Source organism: Bombus flavifrons, chromosome 2 (assembly GCF_040668555.2).
Source record: "Bombus flavifrons isolate JBK064 chromosome 2, iyBomFlav1_principal, whole genome shotgun sequence".
Lineage (NCBI taxonomy): Eukaryota > Metazoa > Arthropoda > Insecta > Hymenoptera > Apidae > Bombus > Bombus flavifrons.
Window position 1 is genome coordinate 17,052,764 of NC_138443.1, and position 24,485 is coordinate 17,077,248.

The window sequence follows — 24,485 nt, forward strand, 5'->3', positions numbered from 1 at the left end:
AACTTTTCTCTATCAGCATAAAACGTATTAAAAAAGGAGGATAGATTAAAGGATCATCGTAACATTAAGAAATAGAAGAAGAATTACAAAAAAACTCGATACATTTCGATAGGATGTGTTACAGGAATATATCGGTATTAGTGTTTAATCTTTATCTTGCAAACTATGGGAGGAAATGTATTCCATCGGCTTCGTACGTACGTGTTTCAGTTTATTTATTAAATTATTGTTTGACACAGGTTATCGTGTATGTCGTACAGTGAGAGTTGTGTGTATGGGCAATAATACCTATCTATAATATAATAGTAGAAGTAGAATTAAAGTTAATCCATTTAAATACAAGTGCGACACGCGCGATCAAAGAGGCGTAAGGAGAGAGAGAGAAAAAGTTAAATCTACGTCTCGCGTTTTTCATTTAATTTCTTTTACTTTTTTCCTTATATATTTATTTATATATTTATAATATTTCCACTCCTTACGCTTCGTGATGCTGACATAACGGATACAAGGAAGATATAACGAATCGTTGTTGATTTTTTGCGTGTATAATATTGTATAATATGTATGTATGTGTATATATTTTCATTTTTTGGGTTGATTAATCCATTTAATCGAATAGCGACGGTGTTATGCGTTTTAAGATGGTTGCTTCCTTCACGTTGCTTGTTCATTAATGCTTATGCCCTTTCGGTTTTTGCATTTATTTGGTTCGTTACGACGGGTACCGCGTTTCGTTGGCCAAGTATTTTGAATTTGCGACGGGTCGTTGGGCGTTGTCATAATATAATTAAATAAGATGATACGACATTTTGATACTGTTTCTTTTCCTCGTTGCTTCTTCCTTACGATGTTCGCGGTACGGCCCGTTGGAAACTCTTCTCGGCTCTTTCAACTAACGATGACGTATAGAGGCTCTTCCTTTTCTTCGTCGTTTGCTCGTGACACCTGTCACACAATCGTGGAACTGTATATTTTCGAAAATATAAATTTACTGAATTATCCGATGATCGTTTGAAATCTCACGATATTTCCTTAATTATACACTTAGATACGTGGTGTAAGATGATGGTAACATCAACTGGTATTATTGGATTGTAGGTAGGTAATCAAAAAGCAAAGAATCATGAAACAATTTTGTGTAAGTTATTTTTAATTTTTCATGATTTTTATCTTGTAAAATATAGAATACAAAATAAAATCAAATAGTGTAAAATTAATTGATCTAATTGAAATTATGATCATAGGAGTCATAGATGAACATTAAGGTAAATAACAATCGATCAACAATCGTGTATCGTGCATTTGATTATTTCTAAAATATAACTAATAATGTAGTTGAAATGATCCATTGTTTCATCTTATTATCTTTTATCTTTATTTTAGATCACATTCGCCCAAACTTACATAACTTATTCATCAAGTACGTACGTTTCTAAAGACGACGAGGTGGCGTTCGAAGTGGCAAAGGATGGGGTGTCGATGGCGATGGCGTTTTTACAGGTCAGACCTCGTCTCCTGGACGAGGTACACCTGAGAACCGGGCACGCTGGAGGTGGTGACAAAGCTGCGGTGTTTTGCGCGGATCAGAGTCAAGTTGCTCTCAGCGGTATCAGCACGATCTTCAGCAGCCTCCAATTCCCTTTGGAATCGGCGGACCCTGGTCACGCTCTGCTGGGACATGCCTTCCTGTTCTTGCAGTTGCCTCTTGTAGATGTTCACTTTCTGGCTCGCCTTGTCCAACGATTCTTGTAACAAAGCAATGTTCTTCGCGTCCTCCTCTACCTGAATCATCACCTCCTTGATGTTGCGTTCCTTCTTACGGAGAATCTTCACAGTCTCGGCATGTCGGCGCTTCTCTTCGTCAAGTTCCAGCTCTAAGTCGCGGATCTGTTAGAAGAATAATCGAAAAACGTTGAATTTGCTTTGTGGAAATGAAACATTCGTGTGGCAAGGTAAAGGAATAATTTATAAAAAATTCGATTGGATGCTATAAATGTTTAACTGTTTCTCTGCAGCATAAGTGTAATTAAATAGGTGAATTTTGTAGATAGGACTACGGTAAAGTTTCCAAAATTTGTCGTCTTTACATTAATATTTCATTAATGCTACTAAAAATATTTGGTACCAATCAAAAAGGATTTTTTTTTTAGAATAATAAATTGAAGATGATCTACAAATTTAGTTGGAGTAACCTTTAATTAAAAAAATTGGAACTAGATTCTTACAGCCTATGGAAAAAAGAATGCAAACATTTTTCATACGGTGAATAGTCGTTTATAATTTCTGTTACATATTTCAATGAGTTTAGTTCTATTGCTTTCTGAAAATAACAATGTCCACAGGAATAAATCAAATGAAAGGAATCTTAAACTCACCCTAGCCTCGAGTTTGCTGATGATACGCTTGCCACCGACGATAGCGTTCGCCTCGACTTCCTCCAATCTCACGGACAGGTTCTTCACTTCAATTTCAAGGGACTTCTTGATGGCCTCGATCTTGACGATACGTTCTTGTTCCTCGTGCAGGATCTCCACGGTGTGCTTCAGTTCGGTCTGTACCCGTTGGTATCGCTCGTCGCTCACTCTCAGCTCCTTCGTCACTTCTTCGTAGTCTCCGGCCAGGGTAGCCAGTTCCTGCTCGAGTTTCGCTTTCGATGAAGCGATGTTCACATTTATGGTAGTCAATTCGTTGATGCGACTAACCGACTCTTCGTATTGCTGCTCGACGGTCCTCTTTGCACGGAGGGCCTTTAAAAATATTGTTAGTTATGTTATTTATTATCATGTGGAGACGAAAGAAGAATAGGCATAGTGCAGACAAGCGGATTTTACAGTAATGATACTACGTGATTTGGTTTTTTAAGTAAATGATAACTCATATTGGAAATTGAAGCGTTAAGCAGAATATGCAATTGATTTTCTCCTGATTTATGGATACTGTGTTTGTTCCATTTTTTAAGAAGATCTTTCATATTAGATTAATTTTCCTTGCATTGTTTTGTTATAAATATTGGATCTTAATATTAAGAAAATTAAAAATGTCGATTAATTCGTCAAGACCTTTTCAATAATTTCAGTATACAAAGTTTAAAAATAGACGAATCAACTTAGTGGCAGAGGAATCAAAGTTTTATGCAACTGGTTGGTATATTTGAAGTTACTGTTTAGCATCACCGTTTAGTCGGGTGTATTTATAGCTTGTCTAACATCAATTGCTCATTCAAGCTATCGAATGGAAAATCCTGCCGTTTCGTTTTATCCATTTCATCATTCCATGGTGCGTCTATCTAATCTGAATTTAATTTGTTTTATTCTTTAATTTAGACATAAAAATATCAAAATAATAATAAAAACGTCGAAAATTTCTTTACAACAGAATGCATTGTGAAAGGAACAGCTGGAGATTTTGAAACTAAATTCAATCAGAATTTTAATTCACTACGGCCCGAAATCTCTACCATAAAATAGATTAATTTAGTAAGTAAATATATGTAATGTCAAATGAAAAAATATTAAATTTTTATGATAAATTATTCACAGTAAATACGATACTTACAGATTCGTAATTGCCGCGTACTTCCTCTAGCTCAGCTGTCAACGATTGCAGGCGTCGTTGACTGATACCCAGTTGGTCTAGGGTTACTTGTAATTGGCGTTGAACTTCGTCGTAGTGGGCTTGGAGTTCCTACAAGATAATGACACAGCGTTTAAAATACACAGTATTTTGCCAAATAAGCGTCATTCTTTCTTTAACTGCCACCTGTCACTCATATAACGCACAAATTTTCGTAAGGATGTCATTACTACAGGTGGGTGAGTATTCCATATATGTATCGACTCAGAACTAATTTTATCGATACATTTCGTGTTAGGAATTAATTTCTTTGGCAAAACTCCAAAACTAAATTAAAAAGACGCATTAGAACATTTTATTAAAAGTATACGCGTAACATTGAATCACCTAAATAGAATGATTAAATAATCAAATATAGCAGAGTAAAATTAAATATCACCATTTTGTATTGATAAAAATCTGTTCTTTAACTTCAATTTGTCTCATCGTATTTAACTCGTTAAATGTCAGATAATCAGCCAACGCATTAACATAAACTTCTTTTTATTCTGTTCTACTTACGGTCAAAGTGAGCGATTGCTTCTTGATGGTCTTCTGTAAGTCGATGTTGTTCTTGTTGGCAACGTCCAGAGACAGTTCCAGTTCGGTGATCTGGATCTGCATCTTCTTCTTCACGCGCTGCACCTCGGACTTCAACTTCGTCTCCGCCTCAACCACGCGGGCATTCAGCTGCTCGATCTCGATACTGGTCTGTTTGCTAATTTATTTCATTCCGTATGAACAATACGATTACCCCTTTCAATCGTTTTAGAAGGTTCAAACCAGATTATTGTTTCCAGGTGACAACAGCAAGAATTTTGGATCGTCGGAAGATACCACGTCTTTCTCTCGTTGGTATTGTTTGCGAGAAAACCGCATCATCGGTGAATATCCAAGGTTAACACGTTTAGAAATGTTTGACATTTTACCAGTAACGTATTTAGTAATGCAACGAGTGTTAGATTACCGGGATGTTTTGAAACACTTTGGTTGGGCATTCTTTGTGCTTTATCTATTTCGATGCAGAGTTAGTTCGGCTGCTTTAATGCATAGTTAGTTTGGCAACGGATGCAGTGATTTCGGAGGCATTACCATATCACAAGTGGAAAGTGTATTTATGTAACAAGGAAGATGCACGTAATTTACTTTAGTGTTTCTTTGACGTCTAGAAAAGATGATGGTTACTTTATCCGATATCAAAGTCAAAGAGTTACGAATTTGTAGCTACTCTAAATAAAATCCGAATTAAAAAATCTCAAAATTGAATAGAAGCCGGAGTCAACGAATCTAAATCTAGAGAATAAAAAATATTTGATGAAAAATTTGATGACGAATATTTGATGAAAAGAGATGATCGTTATCCTGCATAGAGGTGAATTTTTCTTATAAATATGTGCCGATGTTTTAAACAAAGCTTCAATATCTGTAAAGGCATAATGAATAGAGAAAAAAGTAAAACAAAAATTCATCTAATCAAAAGATTTTCTTCTTCAACAAGTTGTTACTCGCCTAATCTACAATTACAAGCTTCTGAGAATCAAACGACAGTGCAATTACTTCTCATTTATCGTTTATTCTCTTCATTGTTCCGTGTCACATTACTCTTACCCACACGGTTAAACTAATCTACTAGAATTTCCATCCTTTCAAGCGGGCCTGATTCCCAGGCATCCGTATAATCGTCTCGGTCTGGTCGGGTGTCGATACCTCTTGTCCAGGTAGTAGTTGCTCGACTTCTCTTCGTATCCTTTCAGCTCCCTGCTCAGGCTGTTCAACGGCGCGGTCAATCTATCCTCATCGAACAAATTTCTCGTTCTCTCCTCCATTAACTTCAGATGATCTCTGCAGTCCCACGAATAATTCGCGGAGGCAGTTTCCCTCTGGTACTTTCTAATATCGGCCAATTCTTGACTCTTGTTCAAGTTCTTCAGAGCTTCCGCCGTTAAATGGAACTCGATCGCTCTAGCTGATTTACCACGCAGACTTCTTCCATGATCGAGGGCGTCCTGTACCTCGGACATGTGTTGCACGTCTCTCAGCGATCGAAAATCGATGTCGGCCATTTCACGTTGCAGCTGTCTAGCTTCAGCTTTGGTGCGTGCACTATCCACGAGCAAGGGCAACGGTTTTAGCCTGAATTCTTCAAATTTTCGTGGAAATACTTCTCTAGTCACGTGGCTGGCCTGCGCCGTCTTCGACAAACTGAAGTCGGACCGATTCGCTATCTTTAAGAAGACGAAAGCACCAGGTCAGACCCGTGCTCGCATAAATCACCCCCACGATCTTCGCGGTTGATCGTCGATATTGATCGTCACGTTCGATCGACGCGATTAATCGCGATGATTAAGAAAAACAGAAAAAGATGTCGAGACGAAGAGCGAAAGCGATTAGAAATCGTGGTTTTCACAAACGCGACCCTTTCCTACGATCGTTCCCTGGTCTGAGGGTAGTCTCGACTGAGCCTAAACTTAGCCGCAGCGGTCCAGAATTCGAAAGTGACCGATGCACACTCTCGATCGACTCTCTCTAGAGACTCGAGAACGACTGCCAATCTGAGCAAGCTGCTAGCTTCCCGGCCCCGGGACACACGGGACGCGAGATGGATTTTTTAATGTACGCGCCGCGAGACTTGGCACCCTTCTGAGTTGCGTCTCGATTCGTTTCATTGCTTCCATTGTAAATTACGGAAAGATCTAACTGCCTGCCAGATGTTACCGCTTCCGCGATATATATCTATTTCCTTACACTGAATCTGTAAATATAAGAGCAATGGCGGAGGCTGAGGTTGCACGGTATTAATAACAATAAGAAATTTAGGAATTCCCGCTTTCTATCGCGCAACTATAATAGATTTTATTTTACGCCGAAGATTTCTTGCCAATGACTCGCTCTGACCGTGTTAAATTAAGATTTGGTGACAGTGGGGCGGCAATAGACCGTCACAGGCTCGAGTTATCGGGCTGACAATGAATTATAGAAGACTTTCTAAAACTAGAACTTTCGAGAGTAATACGATCGGTTTCCAATCTATTTTTCCGTTTTTACGTTTCGAAATTTTTATTCCAGTGACGATAGGATTTTACCTTTCGACTGTATATCATGTTCTATTGGATAAAATTTCAAGGATAAACAGAAATGTTAAAGATATATTTTCAAACGGAAGAACATTGAAAAGTGATTTATATAAAAACGTTGACTATATAGCCAGTATATATGTGTATTATCGGAAACATATATTATAGAAGCAAATAAATAATATCTGTTTAAATTTATCTCGTGCATTTAGAATTAAACAATAGCGTAAACAGTAACTTATTTGTTGAACAGAATACTGCCAACTCTTCCATTCCACTATATTGCACAGTCTTGAAATCCGAAATACGTCAAACATCACGTTTTAATGTGTTCAAAGATATTGAAGAAAATGGATTGTACCTATAGATACTTGTATCGCAAAAATTATATAACTTAGTCTCTGTAGTCGCTATAATATTTACCACTGAATCAAATATTTCGAGATTATTCTGACGTATCTGATTTTTAAAAATTATACAATTATAATTATGGAATTTTTAAACATTACGTACTTATATAACTATCTCTGTAACGTTAAGTAATAGCACAAGCAATGCAGTTTTTCCGGTACATATATTAGATGCAAATAATCAACTATCTATTGATCATTATCGATCAGTCTTACGTTTTCCTTTATCTTTTATAAACACTTCTAGCTTTTTCTAACTCCAAGTTCCTTGTTCCTCTTTTATAAAACTTGTTATTGCGACGCACTGCGTTACTTTACAGTTTAACTTCAACTTTTCGAAAAATCTCACCGCTTACAGAACGATCGATACGTACGTCTGGCCCCCGGAAGCAAACGTCAAAATCCAAAAACTTAAAACTTAGCTTAAACCAAATCTCATCGTACGCCCGTCACTTTCAAGCCAATTCTCAAACAAAGAAATCCCATTCACTTGAATTATGCATGCCCCACCCACGTCACCAAATCGATTTTCAACGACCGTGACTTTCCTCTCAAGAGGAATTCATTCCTACGCTCGTTCGATTGACAGAAGTCTGTTTAAAAGACGGCAGCAGCCTCGCCGAATATTCAGCGTCGTATAAAGTCCGTCTACGTTGGTGCAGTTCCTTCCGTGACGCCAAATTTAGCGAACGAAAAGGTCAAGCAATCGCGAAGGCGCCTAACCGCGCGAATCGACCGCTTTTCCACGCTCGAGTCGGCCTAACTTTCGCTCTCCGATCTAGTCTCGTACCTTGAACTGGGACAGATGATCCCTGGCCTCGTCCTCCGCGTCGATCGCCCGTCTGATCAGCTCGTGTCTCGAGTATGTTTCAATCGGTTTGCCCTCCCATAACGCTCTACCATCTGACCAGGGTAATTCCGGTGGTTCTGTTTTGCGAGCGCAATAATCGCGTGGCAGCGAGGAACATCGAGCTTGCCGATCGATGTGATCCAGCATCGGTTGATAGAAATTGATCCCGTAATTGTAGTTCTTGTCGTAAATGTAGGTGGGCCAGTGCTTCCACTTTGGCTCCAAAGGCACGTGCATTGGCGGCACGTAGCTTGACATTTTTCTTTGTCGCGGCTTTTTCGCTTTCCCTAGGTAGATAGGTTTTTTTCCTTCACTCGAGGATTGTCTTTAAGCGTTCTTTGGAAATTGTTTTCTCTTTAAAGAATTCTTCACAAGTTTTTCGATTTACTTAAAGAGTTGTTTGAAAGTTTCTACTGATTGGCAGAGGAGTTCGTACGAAGAGAATTTCTTGGAAGATGATCGACGTCTCTTCTTCTTTCCGAAGCTGTTTTCTTTGTAGGAAAATTTCCCTCAGTTTTTTTTTCTAAAGCGATTTCTGACAAATTATTTCTCTCGAGTAGAGTATCATATGATTCCGAAGCTTTTATAGGAAGTGTCTTAAAATATTCTTCGTTTTTATTTCTCTTGGGAGTATTGCTCTCTTCGCTGAAACTTTTGTATTGATCGTCTTGTTTACCGATTAAATCTTTCAATCGAATAAAAATTTGAATTCTAAATTCTCCAAACCTATATTTGAGATTTATCTATGCTTGAATTTCTCCTTCTGCGAATTCTGTCTTTGCTATTATTACAATGTATAATATCACAAGTATCGATCTTCACTGGGAGATATCGACCACCGACAAACTGCTTCTTCGAAATGTACACTTTGACGAATTGGCGGATCTATTTTTTCGAGTATTTGTATGGGTATTGTTAATGTTTCATCCAACATCTACCTTGAATAGAAAGGATTGTCGTATTGTATTTCTTTCGGTGTTTGTGGAGTTAAATGTGTTAGATACAGGACTTCGTTTTTATGGGAGATTCCCTGATTTTTTTACTCACAGATTTTTCATTGTCGAACGATCGGAGGTGACAGTTGCTACGAAACGGTCGGGAAAAATTAGGCCGGTCAAGCGCGCTGCTATCTTTTGTACTTTTTCCTTACGATTGCCACATTGAGAACGGCCAATCAGCACCACTCGGCTAATAATTAGATCGTGACTGATCGGTGTTGAACGACGTTTATTAATAGTAGGATTGCGTACTCTTTATGCATCATCCTCAATTAATGACCCCAAATAATCTTTATGTCATTACAGAATGACGATACTCTTTAAGATATCGTTGAAAATGGTTGATAGTATCGTTGTCATTTTTCATGTTTTTTTTCCTTAACGATGTTCTTAATTTTGAGCCTAATTATATAGCGTGGTAACAGCGATATTATTTCCTTGGAGATGTGAATATGTATCTTTTCGAAATAGTCAAATTTTGTAGTTGTAATTCTTTTAAGCACTCCTTTTATAGAAAAATAAAATATGTACAGTATACAACATAACATGTCGTAGTATTGTATGTATCTTCTTTTTAAATGATTTACATTTATCGTATTTTGTATTCGTTTCACCTAAATGTTTTTATTTTTATTAATACTTTTCATCGGATACCGTTTTCCTCTTCAGGTAAAGAAATATATCGTTTCTTGTTTCGTAGCACGTGGTTCTTACAAACCCCATTCACAATGACATAATCAATATACGTGTGTATCGGGCATTTGGCATTTCGATACCGATGAGACTCGAGCCAAACAGAAACAAAGTTGTCAGGTCTGATCATCGTTCGATGACGAATCCCGTTTGTCAATCCATGCTGATTGAATTTCCATTTTCGTTTAAATAAGTAACTAGATCACAACAGGATATTCACTCGAGTGTTTTCGATCGATACAAAAATACCTTGGATGATTAATCGATGCGGCTGATCGATGACAGAATTAACCGTATCTTTATTAATAGGTGGATATCATTGGTTAGTTATACCGGAAATAAAGCCAACTGCATCAAGGCTAAGTTAAAAATTCGCATATCCGTATAGATACTTCGCAGATCTACGTTCGTTCGAAAAGTGTTTTGAAAGTAATATTGGCTTATAGATTTTCTGTAACACTTACATAACTCGTATGCACGTTAAATAATGGTCGCGCGTAAGTGTGACATAGATCATATAACTTTAGAGGATAACAAATAGTATAATATTTGAGTTGTAATCGAATTGGAAAATGAGATTTTCGTTTCTACTGGAAATTTGTTCTCTGGTTGAAGTATTGAATTCATTTAATTATTAAAAATGATTAAATTTATCATTGATTTTCTAGAATTACCGTTTTATTACTATAAATAACGCATATGTTTTCTAACTTTATATTTAATCACCGGCTGTGGATATGACCCAGAGATACTTTTAGAACTGCATACTTTGTCAAAAATGTCATAAAATATTGATTTATCGACTTCAAAGAATATGATTTCATTGAATAGAAATAACTCTTTTCTGGCTACTTCTCGTTTAAATTCTGGTTTAACCTTCGCTATTTTAGAATTACGAATGTTTCGCATGAATCGGTTGCTCTTCTAATAAAAAAGAGGAAGGACTTATGTCGTCTATGACACGAAAGCGGAAATAAGTCTCTTAATACCACGGTTCAATATTTTCAAAGAAGAGATAAACGGAAAGATCATTATATCACGTTAAATATGTCACCTGGAAACTATATTCGCTATGCGTTTGCAATAATAACATCGTAGAATTAAACATCGGTGTTAGTAGCAAAAAATCGTAAATTATTAATATTGCAAATTATAATGAAATTTGAATAAGGAAAAGCACAACAAACGCAATTTAATTACTTACCGGATGATTTCGATTTCTTCATCCTTCTCAGTCAGGCGGCGTTCGTAATCGTGACGAAGTTGAGTCAACTCAGCAGACAGTCTTTGAGCGCGCTGTTCTTCGATCTTGCGTCCCTGCGATCAATTTTCTTTTACGAACAATTCTATATTTCGAACTTTTCAATTTCCTACACTATAGCCAAATGATTTCTAGAGGATAATATGGGAAAATGATATTTCTGATTATCATTCCACTACTATTTTGTGAAATTATATCAGGTCGTATAATTTTCTTCTAAATTAATGGAGAAATTATGATTAACTTAATTTCAAAATGGTAATATTTTATATACTGAGAAAAGCGATGATAAATAGATATAAATGATATAAATGATACGAAACGAATAAATACATAAACATATAAACGATAAATACATAAACGATGATAAATGATATAAAGATAATAAGCGATGCTTCTAATCATTAATTTCTTACTAATCAAATTTAAGTACTGCTATTACAAATCGATCAATTATAAGGACAATGTATATTATAAAAAAATTAGAAATTTAAAAATACTGAAATAAATACGGCTTTAAATAAATAAATTCCACTTACTGCTTCGGCTTCTTTGTAGGCGGCAGCGAGTTCCTCACGCTCGTTCTCCAACCGACGGAGTTCGAGTTCCAGTTCGTGAAGTCTGCGGTTCATATCAGACAGCTGGTTCTTGGCATCGTTCAAGTCATCTAAAACAATAACGCAGTAATTGATATAAAATCATTACTGTACCTCGTTTATGATATTTTATTTACTTTTTTAAAGGTAAGAAATTAACTACACACACGTTCTTTCCATTTACTTGATACGCAATAGCGGGTAAAAGACACTTTAAACGTAGTATTTGTATAAATATTAACAATTTTGTAACTTTGGTGTATTCTTCTCCTTTTTGATTATACAATCTATTTTGAGATATATGTATATTACATTTATTTATTATTTTTGTCAAATTACGCTATTCTTTCGTATGTTCAGCGTTTAAACTTTCTTTTATCCGCTACTGTAAGTCGTCAGACACTTACTATATTTAATTTTATATATAATACGTGTTACGCTAGATTTACAATGAAATTTTTGAAACCGAGTACAGTCAACTTTTTCGTATAATACAAATAGTTAATGGATGCCATCGATATTTTGTATTCTCAGCTTTCACTTATTCCTATTTTAATCTTATTAAGTGCTTGATGATTTAGGGACGTGTAATAATTTAAATGTCAGATAAATATAAAATAGAGAATAGAAAATGAAAAAATATCGATCGATTGAATCTTATGAAATTGCTCACCTCCCAATTTCTTGTTTTCACGAGCCAGTTGGTCTTTCAGCTCGCGAGTCTTGTCGAGTTCGGCGTTGGTGCGCTGGAGTTCTTGTTGTTTGTTGCGGAGATCACGTTGGCTTTGTTCATACATTGCCACGCTTTCATCCAAGCGAGCCTTCAGTTCGATATTGATCTTCTCCAAGTGTTCCACGCGTTTCTGCAGTTCGCGAGCTGTTCCATTGGCCTTAAAAATTGGTAAATTCATAAATAAATAAAATGCTGATGATTGAAATTGGAATATCATGTTACGTACAAGTTGCAACTTGTGAACTTTTTTCCAATCAATCGTACTTTTCCACAGTAGGCAAACAGATAATTAAACTGATTAAAATGTATTCAATCTTTTACGAATATTTTCACCTAACTCAATGTTTGTTCTACAACAATGCTTTATTTATACATTTTGTTCCGTGAAAAACTATTCTAAACGAAATCGTGGAGTTATCAGTCGTATTCGACAATTGTATTAAAAAAAGAAAATAATATGATTTAGAAGTTGATTTAGTTTAATTTAGAAGATGATTTATATGTGAAAAAGAAGCATAGAATAGTAGAAGTTTTGAAATTGCACCTTTTCCAAGTCGATGATCAGCACTTCTACTTCAGATTGGAGGCGGGATTTCTGCTTCTCGAGGTTGTTGATCTTGACGAGCAGAGTTTCAATCTGCTCTTCCTGTTCCTGAATGCGAGCTCCGTATTTACGACGTAGTTCCTCTACCTGTAAAATTCAGTCGACCTTTTACTCCAAAGGTCCAAACTAACAGAAACTCCGTCTATATATATATTTATGCGCTTCGAAGCAACGATTGCTTTTGCTTCTAAAGTTTCGAGTTGTTCTTTTTAGTTACCTCTTCGGCACGAGCGTTAGCTTCGGTTTCATACTTCGATCTCCAAACTTGCACTTCACCGTTTGCTTTGACCAATTGACGTTCGATGTCCAAACGAGCTTCCGATTCCTCTTCCAACTGAATGCGAACGGATTCCAATTCCGATTCAACCTGTTGACAATTTTATTACATTAATGAAATACAACTTAAATCTAATTTAAATGTGTCACGCTTATGTGTAATTTTCTAGAGAATTAAAAGAATGTATACCTGATGTAAGGAGGCCTCGACCAATGAACGACGACGATCCTCATCCTCGAGACGACGGCGAGCATCTTCGAGCTGACCCGCCAGCTGAGTCTTCAGGTAAACAGCGTTCTCGATGTTAACCTACGATAAAACAAATTATTATAAAATCATTAAAAAAGCGTAATAAAAAGGAGCTAGAGATACAACACTGATCGCGTTATCGATAGTGCCGCAGATAATTTTAAATCGTTAGGACCATTTTCCAGAAGTTCGGAAAACTTGTTTTCTCTTTATTGAAGCAAGGCTGATGCATTTGTATCAAGTATGAATTTCAATTAATTTGAAATTATTTACCTTCAAGTCCTGCACTTCCTTCGTCAATTCGATATTTTCCTGTGAGATCCTGGTTTTGTGATTGGTGATGTCGATGACGGTACGATTCAATTCTTCAATTTTCACGTTAAGCTCGGCTACATGCACTTCGAGTTTCTCCACAGTTTTTATTGACATCAATTTTTCTTTCGTCACGTTGTCCAGCTGGGCGAGGAGTTCGTATACCTCTTGTTGGAATTTCGATTTTTCCTTGTCAGCTCTGCAAATATTGCCAAAATAATGAATTAGTAGAATTCTGTCAGACGCAGACAAATTTTTGCCGGAATTTAATCTTTTATTTCTTCGAGCAGCGTCGTTTATATCTTTCAATGGAATGTTTATATTATATTTCTACATATTACATTTCATATTACTACTTTCGTCAACGATAGCTTTCTGACCTGCTCCTCTCAAACTTTTTACGCTATTCTTATATCTATATAAATCATTTCAAACCAGGAGAAATCCAACGAAATTCCACAAGGTGTCATCGTTAATCGCCATACGCCTTACAACAGTGCCAACAAAAGCAACGGCTGGAACCTTTCTCTCTAAACAATGTCCAAGAACAACATCTTACAAAAATACTTCATTGAACGGACCTGACCTAAGATGTATGTTTCGTCCATTTATCTAAATCATCGACCGTTGGTTATTTCGAGCTCAAAACTCACATCTAAACTCTCCATTGATTACCATTAATCTTAGAAAGACGAGAAAGAGACTTTCTCAAACCCCTAAGAAAACTAATAAGAAAATTAAGAAATAAGCAATTTCTTTCCACTCACATTCCTACGAAACGAATGAAATATTTTTTCATTCTGCGATTACGCTTAGGATGAATACTTGTCGTCAAATGACCTTTGCTCGAGACAAAAAGATAGAAAACTGACGTTGGCGTTTATAAATAGAATCACGACTTATGGTACACGAAATATTCGAAGATCGTTTCTATCATTTCAAGTACCGATCGATGAATTCGCGTACCATTTTCACTGTCCTACAAATTTGTAAACTTTCTCGAAATTCCCAATAAATACATCGTATCGTTTTCCTTTACATAACGAACTTCTTCACCAGAGATCAGCCGAATCTTTTACATTTATTTTCGTACGCATAACAAAAGAATAAAACATCATGAACGATATACAGTTGCAACCGTAATCGAATATTACGGTCCACTAAAATGTCCAATTTGTGATCGATAATGCGATCAAATCACCTCGATTGAATCTTCTCCTTTCCTCTTTAATCTTTTAAATACAAAAAGTATCTTGTCCCTCCGCATCCTCCTTCGCATGTATGTTGACAAATCTCTACGAACAAGATGGAAATAAAATACAGAGACAGACGAAGAGATAGGGAGGATCGGCTAGCGGCGATATCGGTGGTCCACCTACACGTAACACACAGAGGGTGTAAGGTGTCGGCCGATTCCGAGGATAGTGGGGATCCGGGCCGGTCGCCTGTACTAATATGGCGCGGCAACACAGGGTTGTGGATTGCCGCGCGACTCGCACGGTTAAAAATAGTCATAAGCCGAGTAGCGGCCGTGCGAGCAAAGCGTCTCGCGGGGGGAATCAGCAGAATAAAAACGTAAGAGCAAGAGGAAGGGATGTAGCCAAGAGCTAGAGAGCGTGAAAAAGGGACAGAGAGGGACGGAGGGATAGAAAGTCGTAAAGGGGAAAGTTGCGAAAGTCAGGGCAAATGGTGGAGGCAGTGGCGAAGAACGAGAAGGAAACGAATAAATAAACTGGCGAGCGTTTATGCATTTATGGGACGTATAAAAATATGGAGAACGCCTATAATACACACAAGTATATACAAGTGGACTATTTCAAATTTTTACTTTTACTCTAACTTTAACTATTCTAATGCAACGTGAGAAAATATCTTCATTCGACTTATGGTAATTAACTTTGCCGTGATAAAAATCGTATTCGAATATTGCAAGATGAATTGCTTTAGTTTATCTTGATATATTCGTTATAGATACCAAATTAATCTACAATGATGAATAAGTATTTGTTTAGGTTCTGTTTCTTCGGTAATGTTGATGAAAGTATGCGAATTTGCGTAAACGTCTTTAGTATTTGAAAAGGGTTAGAAGTTGTAGAATGACAATACAACGACGAGACGATGAAAATAACGACAAGAAACCGAAACGACGATAAGAGAATTAAAGTTGCAGTTTCGATTCCGGGATCAGAAAAAAGTTGGAAGCCAAGGAATTCGTTCGGAAACGAGGTTATACGTTTCGAGAGAACGTCGAAGGGAGTGTACAAATACGACGAAAGAAAGAAGAAACAAGACCGCGTGTGTGTAAGGAAAAGATTGTAATCGAAGTAGTAGAACTAAACAGGAGAAGGGTTTATAGGATAGGTAAACGAGAATCATGAACGGAAAGAGTTTACCAAATTGAAAAAGATAGAACGTGTATGCAATCTAGGAAAGAAAAAACGAGGGGAAAAAATAAGATTGAAGAGAAAAGGGCAGAACAAGCGAATAACAAGAAGATAATGGAAGCTGCGTAATAAAGAGAGCGGCGAAAGCAGCTGGAAAGATGGGGCAGAGCTATTGTAAAAGGCATTTTAAACGCCCTTCTTGTACCAACAGGTGGAAACTTTTTGCAGCGCCATGCAAATACTCTAAATACCTCGTGTTTCCCTTTATCGTTATTTTTTTCTTTTTCTCTCTTCTACGAAGGTAATTGAAAGAAGATCGCAAAAGGAAAAGGAACCGAGGTGGAATTTGCATCTTCCTGAAAAGTCACGGAAGTCGATGAAACGGCCATTTTACGTTTATAACGTCGTAACTAGTCTTCATTTATTATTTTCCAGCGTCGTTAATGGCGACTGGGCTGTTCTATTTCGCTGGTTGAAATATTAAGAGGCAATTAGCTGTTGCTTCGTCGCGATATCGTTGATGTATAAATGTCGTAATTGCTTTCGCTGGAGGGTACATTTAGAACGGAATCCCAGTTGGGCTCTAATTTCAGGCCGCATTCTTGATCAACCATTCCACTTGTGCGCGCTGATGCTACAGAAATACGTTCGAAAGAAGCTTCCTGATATTTCACGCCACGGAACATGATTTTTTAATTCCAAAAAGCGCGGCGAGGATGCGGTTTCGTCGACTAAACTCGAGGAAAAGAATCGTTTACGTTCTAAGCTCTAAGTTGTGTTTGTTTTTTTATTCGCAAAGTATGTGGACACCGATGAATTTTAGAAGAAAATTGCACGATCAGAGAGGAAACGTCAGATTTAAATAAGTAATATGCTTCTGAATACAAATTTGTGTTGGAAAGTAATTTGATTAGAAGTAAAAGTAAACGTGTATATTGAAATTTATATGAAGCGATGATTGGTTTATTTTTAGCACATTGTGAAACGAGAATAGATGAACTTCCTCAGACACTAATTTATTAATAAAGCGAGATCAGGAAGAGATAATCATTTTTCATTCATCTTCAAAATTATATCGTGAATAACACGTTACTGTGAAAGTATTCTATACGCTCAATAATGTTCATCTTATCTTCTTGAATCGTGATTGAATTAAATAGAAACGAAACGTATACATAGTATCAGTATCATTCAAGAAATCAATGGCGTTTATTCCACGTTACACAATATATCCGATTTGATAAAATCCCAATGAAGCGTCAGTCTTTGCAATAAAGTCAGATTTTTCTCCATATCAAACTTGTGTCGAATATGTTACATATTTAGTATACTCAAAATTGATATGAATTTTGATTACGATCTCTCCTACAAAACTTTGACTTAATTTTCACTCGAATCGTCGAAACATGCTCCCAACTCTAACTTTAAAGAAATTACAACTATACATTACGTAATAATAAGAATACTTTTTCGAAAAACAATCCTCCGCCGTACACTGTAAGACCTTAGTCAAACATTGGCAACCAAAGAGAAGAGATTTAAAAAAATTTCGATTACTAAGCTTCCTGAGACTCGATAGAGACCACAGACAGCAGACACGCGAAATAATAGACAGCGTCTAGATGACAGCTCGATAAATTCTCGAAACGGAGGCGTCCTTGTAACGAGCGATATCGCGCATTGGGGCGCCGGGACGTCGAAAAGTTGGTTATGTTTAGAAGTGCTGGGGGAACGAGTCTACGTGTATTTCAGGTGCGAGTAACTTCGTTGTTTGGCCAGAGGCCAGTATCGTCGAGCATAATTCCCGCAATTTTCGAATACGCTTTCGTTCCGCGCGATACTTGCTATAATTAACGATCCAACAGTGATTCATCCTTGTTTTCCATTTCGTTTTTTTCCACATTTTAATCCGTCGCTTTTCCCTTCTTCTTCTGTGTTTCTCTATCAGTTCGATAATACACGAGCAACGAAACTGGGTTTCGACGAATCTTCGAACTTCCGGTGAATTGTTTATTGACGCTTTGCGCGGCGTTCGCGCGCTTTGACCTCAAAGAGTGGGATCGCGAGGCCGCGATTTTATTTTCACAGGTGTATATAATTAACCACGGTTTATTGGTGTTCCTATTCCAGCGTACCTTACACCCTATCGAGATTCGACGCCTGTTTCGACTCCCTCGGACAGAATGTTATCGCGTTTCGTTTCGTTGCTCGGATTTAATATGCTTTTCAGTGGATTCGTTTCAGCAGAAGGTAACGTGTACTCTGGAAGCGTTTATATGAAACGTATCTGGTCAATTAATGTCTAGTTCGGTCGAGTATCTGCTATTTGATGTTAACTAAAGCTTGGGAATCAAGTTTTTATCGAATATCTGAAACTATTGAAGTTTCAGATATTAGACTTATGGAAAATACGATTTTACGCAGCAGCCACGTAGCTTGGAATTGTGGAAAACGAATTACTAGAAATACACGACCAAGTATATTTTTGGTTAACTTTGGATTATTTTAGAAGTGTCAGGTATAATTTGTATAGTATCTGGTCATGTTTGTGTTCAATATGATGCCGTACTGAAAATAGAACGAAGATATACCAAAGGTAATTGAGTAAATGGTTATGTAACTGTTTTGATGAATGCATTAGACTAATTGCTTTGGTAGGGTGCGATGATACGAAGTAGAAGGTACGTATTAATATACCGAAGAACAAATATAGAGAATATAATATTTTCTACTAAACTTTTGACTAACCCGTTGTGCTTACATATATAAAAATAAATTTTTTTGAAGCATTATAACTTTGATTAATTTGCTGACCTGGCGCGTGCTTTCGAAAGTTGGTCGATTTGATCTTGGAAGTCGACAACAACTTCCTGGTGTTTCTTGCGCAGAAGATGCGCGGTTTCCTCGCTCTCGAGATGAACATCTTCGAGTAGTTTGCGCAGCTTGGCCAGTTCCGTGTCCCTCTTTTTGTTAATCTCGAACTGTTTAATTTTAACAGAGATCGTTAATATCGCGCTATTAATGAAATTTAATCGAATGAAATCTGTAAATCTAAGAATTACACGATTATATTACGTGTTTCGTTGCAATGATTCATTCTGAGACTTACTTGAGATTCGGCGCCACCCTCTGCCTCTTCGAGACGTTCGGACAGCTGGATGACTTGCACGCTCAAATCAGCGCGCTCGCGTTCAATCTGCAAATCAAATAGAAAAGATTGAAATCTATCAGTTAAGAGACATAGCGATACATAAATGAATATCATAGAGATTTTAATTGTTTTTCATTATTTTAGGAGTCAACTAAGCATTAGCATTTAATTAGTTTCTGTGTAATGAGAAACAAAAGCTTGAATTTTGTCCACTTATTTTTGTTGTTTTGCTTTCCCTTTTGTGGTCGTAATCCTCCGTGTAAGTAGACGATTTTTCTACTATTGCGCTTTAAATTCGATTTAAATAAAAGAAAAAACAAATGTTTATAACGTAGCAAAAACTTTGTGAAACTAAAATTTTTTATTGAGACGTGCTTATCATTATCGATTCAGTAATCGTATCGTGAATTTTGAAAATCTCTGAAGCTATAGATAGCACAGAATGAAAATTTTCCATTTCTGCAATTCCTTAGCTCGTTTAATATTTAAAAATAACTCTTCGCGTACTGAATTATTCTATTTACGAATTCTTAGACCACTCGATCCAAACATCAAACATCTCTACCACTTCAAAAAGGATCAAGGATCGATCATTCCATTTCTCTGATAATAAACATAAGAAACCTCGTAAAACGTTCCATAATGCGTCAAGAAACGTACCACTGATACAAGGAATTCGAATCGTTCCTAACTTTTATACGTCGTGTATGGATTCATCGAGATGGCATTCTTGTTGATACACGTCGAGTGTAATCGAGACGCGCGGCATTGTTTTGGAAAGAGGCCTCGAGAAACGATGTGAACAGCTCGGTGCAAGCTTGACGTCAGGTTTCTTTGGACCGCGAATAGAACGATCTAATTTCGTACGGACTGCCTCTATATCGGGAGCTTTATTCATATTACAAACGAGGCGTTTATCGAGAAAAGAGAGTCGCGCGACACCACCATAACTGTTAGTTCTCTAGAAACCATTAACGTTCACCATGGTTCTTGAATACTGATATTACTTATTGTTAAAATGCGACTTATTGTCCCGAAGGAACGCGTAGAAAAATATTAAAGGAAAATAAAGAACTTATTTTAACCATGACTCTTTAACCTTGCCTCTGATAATAGAAGATTTGTCGATCATCGATCGGAAAAATAGTTTCCAGTAGGGAAACCTAACTTGATGGAATTTGAAGTTGGGTAAATTTTGGATTGTTCGAGAATAAATGATTAAATTTGTAACTATACAAAGTGGTAAAATTTAATAAGAGTTTTTTTGATAAAAAATGTATTATTAAAAGTCTATTATTTGGTAGTTTAAATGTTTAGGAGACTTTATATCCTCGTATCAGGATACTTATATAATTAACTACATATGTATGGATATTTGAATATCAGGAAATCAATTCAAACGATAATCGTAATCAAAGTAACGAGAAGTCGCAACATTATGTAATAAGAAACGCGATCTAAGCAACGTGGGCTGTTTATTCTCCACAAGAATAATTAATCGGACACTTCATCGGATGATACGCGTCAAATACGATCATAATTTCCAAGTTTTTACGGTTTCGAAGCAGGGAAAATGTCGCTGGCACCGGCTCAAGTCACGTATTACAAATAGCATTACGAATCTGATTTCCTTGAAGTTTGATCGCACAATGAAACGCAAAGAATCTTCCAATTTACGCTCTATTTAAACAGAGACTACCATTGTCTCTAGAATATTAAACTCTACTGCTCTAAAATGCATCAAAAGTTTACATTCTAAATATCTTTAGAATCTTCCAAATTTTGATACGTAAATAAAGAAATTTATTATCTATAATTAATTTGAGAATTATATTTATATATTTTGTGTCATGTTGAAAGACAAAATTATTCGATGATTAATCGACGAATGATATTTTATGATTCGAAATTTCAAGTTTTCTTAGCATCGTCTTTTAGCTTCTTTTCTACGAAGTAAATTTCCGATAAAAGTATCAGGTTTTCTTGGTTCTGTCTTTTTAAACAGGTAGACGTAGATACTTGTTGGCCGAACACGAGAGAGGAATGCGAGTTCGTACGCTGAAGAGGCGCGCATCCCCAAAAATAGCTGCGACTCGAGAGCTGGACATTTCGACCTACTGCTCCCCACTCTATGATGGAGAGCAGGCCAGCCCCGCTTTTTTTGTATCAGTTTCAAAATTCACAATACCCGGATTACATAAAGTCTCAGAATTGACGTTTACTTCTGGCTGTTTTAGTATTTTTATCTATAGAATCTCGACGTGTGCTTAACTCGAATTCCTTTCGATATCTCGATATTCGAGAAAACGGAGAACGTCTTGATCAAAATGTTTTCTCTGTTCTGTAAACCAACCGCGGTAATTATTTATCCACGTGAAAAAATACGAGTTACTTTTTGCATGCTAGGAATTATTCTTCACTATCGGAATAAGAAAAAGGCAAAGAAAGATAATAATCACTCGCCGCTATTAAAAAAGAAAGAAAGAGACAAAGATAATAAATAGTATTCTACTCTAATTCGAAGCAAGGAAATCACACGTTTCACTAGAAGAAACGATTCAACATCAAACGATCAATCGATCTCCGCTAGAGTAAGAGCTCACAGAGGGAAACTACTGGAAGAGGATCGATCGAAAGAAAACTCACCCTCTGACGCAGCTCTCTCTCAGACTCCAGGTCATCCTGCAGCAGGCGGATTTTGTCCTGAAACGAGAGGCAAAAAAGGATTAGAGCGTATCACGGACCACGTTACAGAGGGTCGATGATTTACGTAATCGGCCGACGAGAATATCCAACAGACCGAGGCTCGGAAGGTATTTCAGAAAGACGGACAGCCTCTGAAACGGGTTGACTCGCGGAGGGAACAGGAGGATCTTCGTTTTCAGCGACCGTTCATCGGGGTCGTTTCTCAACCGAGGAACCAAGGAACGTGCACTCGTCTGTACGTGTTCCATAACGAGATCAATGGTAAACGGTTCTTCTCGAGTTGAAAGAAATAAGAAAAAAAAAAAAAAAAAAAAAAAAATGAACAATCTTACTTGAGTCTATAGACGAATACACGTTTCCTGGTTCTGTTCTTCGAGTTTTCCTCCTTCGTTGAGTTTTTTCGTTGAAGCCACGAGATTGGCATAATCAGGGTAGCTGAAGACGAGCCATAAGAAGATCCGGATGGGATACATTGATCAAGGTTCTCGATGAGAACGCTTTGTGGATCATTCGAAGATGTCACTCCTTCGTGGCACGATCGTCATTTAGGGCCGATATTTACGACTATTTTCGTACACGAGCAATTTGATAGCTACAGAACCGTCTACGACACTTTCGTTCCTCGTCAGGGTTGGCACTAATATCCCTTATGGTCACTGAACTTTCTCGCGTCTCACTGTCCCCGAAATCGGTCACTGCTCGACATTTCACCTTTTCACCAGCGATCACTTCCTCTACGTGATTTCTCCTTCTTCTTGTTCTTTCGTCGCGTCGTTCAAGGAAACGTAAATCGAAGGACTTCCTCTGAGAACCCCGATGTTTCGATCCTCTTCTCGTTCTTCTGTCTCGCTCTCTTCGTGTTGCGTCATCTGGCAGACTTGGATGAACATTCTAGGTTCGCTAAAACCTTGGATTCTTCGGATCAACGAATTTAGACCTAACGAGAGGTACGTAAGACGTCCTATCATATATTATATTTCGCAAAAGATACTTTCGACTATTACCAGTGAAATACCTTAGCTATTACGTGGATGGAACATTAATAGTTTTGTTCGTATGTTTCAGCCATCCTCCCGTTCCCTTCCTATTCTTAGTAACTAGTCGTAAGCGATACTTCTACAACATGGTAACTAACCAGCTTTTCACAAACTAATCTTTATTAGCGATCTATTATATTAAAAATAAAGAGATGAAATTAAGATAAAAAAAGTCGAATTAAAAGAGATCATATTTGATATATAGAACAGTATCTAAAATAATAATAGTTTAAATAATTATTTATGGTCATTGAAAAGCAACGAAGAAAAACGATGCATCGTTGTGCTCTTAAACGTGACTGTCTTATATCAAGATAATTTTGAAGAAAAACGAGTAAAATAGCATTCGTTTCTGCGGAACTTACCTCCAGTCTGGAGAGAGCGCTCAGGTCGGCGCTGTATTCGATGCTGACATCGGCAGTACCACCGCCGGTGGAGCGGTACGTGTACTTGGAAGCTTTAGCGACCGCTGAAGACATCCTGTTCGCTAAATTCACTCGCTATTTTCACCAAGATAATTTGTCCCCGTATGGAGCCGAGAGATTCGTTTCTTCCTCGGTCTTTTCTCGCCTAAAAGCAGCCTCTTACGTCGATGCGTCGGCTGTTACAGTCGTTTAATTTCTTTCAAACAAAAATATAATCGTCGTAATATAATTTTGCTACCACTTTTCTTCCTCCTCGCCGCTTCTTGTTCGGCTTGTTCTTCGTCTTCTTTCTTATTCTGTTCTTCTTCTTCTTCGGGGTTTCGGAGCCGACCAGCGCCCTACTCGTAGTGCGCGACCCGTCGTCGTTCGTATGGCGCGCCGGCGGCTCCATGGCTTCGTCAAAATGACGGTTCCGCGCAGGCGCGTTAGATCAGCGACCCCCACCAGGAACATGCGACGACGACTCGTCATCGTGGTCATTCCTCGTCCTCGTCGTCCGTCGAGGGGAACCACTAACCAACGACCACCACCGTTACTCGAACGCCCACGTTTCCTAGCGTGTCTGCCAAACGGCCTCCTGCTTAGGGAAACGGCTATGCCGTGTTCAATTGCATTTTATCTACCCTTTTCCTTATCTTTTTCATTCTCTTTCTCAGCTTCGTTCTAGAAACGTTACGTGTTTTGAATGTCCTGTTTAGGTTTGCTTGTTCGTTGTTAGGTGTTTCTTGTATATGAAAGAAATAAAACGGCTGGATTTTATAGGGATATGGATATGAAATGGAATAACTTGTAGTGATTATTAAGATTTAAGTGGAACAACATGGAATGATATATTGTGCGATATATTGTATTATAATCGTTGGTTTGGTATCTGATAAATCTAATGTTATTATCGTCGTCGTTGTCATTATCATTGGGTGGCTTATGATCTTGCACTACATTAATGATAATTGAAACATCGTTATTTTACTTTTGTAGAGTCAAATGTTAAGTATTTTTTATAATAAACGACGTATCGACGAACAATGGCGATTAATCAACGAGAATTTCTGTCTTTATTTAGAAAAAGGCAGTAATTTTTAGAACGTAAATAGTTTTATAACTCAAGTTACA

General features: G+C 37.3%; 2 protein-coding genes across 4 annotated transcripts; both read right to left on the reverse strand.

The window, feature by feature from the left end:
- Window positions 1-190: 190 nt before the first annotated feature.
- Window positions 191-23,757, reverse strand: LOC138189793 (paramyosin, long form). Of its 3 annotated transcripts, XM_069131954.1 has the most exons (17): window positions 23,611-23,757; window positions 23,313-23,530; window positions 21,851-21,907; window positions 19,163-19,249; window positions 18,868-19,034; window positions 13,631-13,868; window positions 13,298-13,417; window positions 13,049-13,198; window positions 12,772-12,918; window positions 12,168-12,384; window positions 11,438-11,565; window positions 10,842-10,954; window positions 4,135-4,330; window positions 3,556-3,684; window positions 2,376-2,747; window positions 1,429-1,887; window positions 191-945 (listed from the first exon to the last, which is right to left on the reverse strand). In XM_069131954.1, the coding sequence occupies exons 2-16, from the start codon at window positions 23,424-23,426 to the stop codon at window positions 1,495-1,497; spliced, it is 2,628 nt and encodes an 875-aa protein (XP_068988055.1). In that variant the 5' UTR covers window positions 23,427-23,530; window positions 23,611-23,757; the 3' UTR covers window positions 191-945; window positions 1,429-1,494. The 3 variants fall into 3 exon arrangements, with proteins under 3 accessions (XP_068988055.1, XP_068988052.1, XP_068988054.1); XM_069131951.1 differs by having other exon boundaries at window positions 23,313-23,756; XM_069131953.1 differs by having other exon boundaries at window positions 191-964; window positions 23,313-23,756.
- On the reverse strand, window positions 5,066-9,156 carry LOC138189796 (paramyosin, short form). The gene is made up of 3 exons (XM_069131959.1): window positions 8,994-9,156; window positions 7,887-8,884; window positions 5,066-5,837 (listed from the first exon to the last, which is right to left on the reverse strand). Exons 2-3 carry the CDS (start codon window positions 8,202-8,204, stop codon window positions 5,259-5,261), a joined length of 897 nt encoding a protein of 298 aa, XP_068988060.1. The 5' UTR covers window positions 8,205-8,884; window positions 8,994-9,156; the 3' UTR covers window positions 5,066-5,258.
- Window positions 23,758-24,485: the final 728 nt, after the last annotated feature.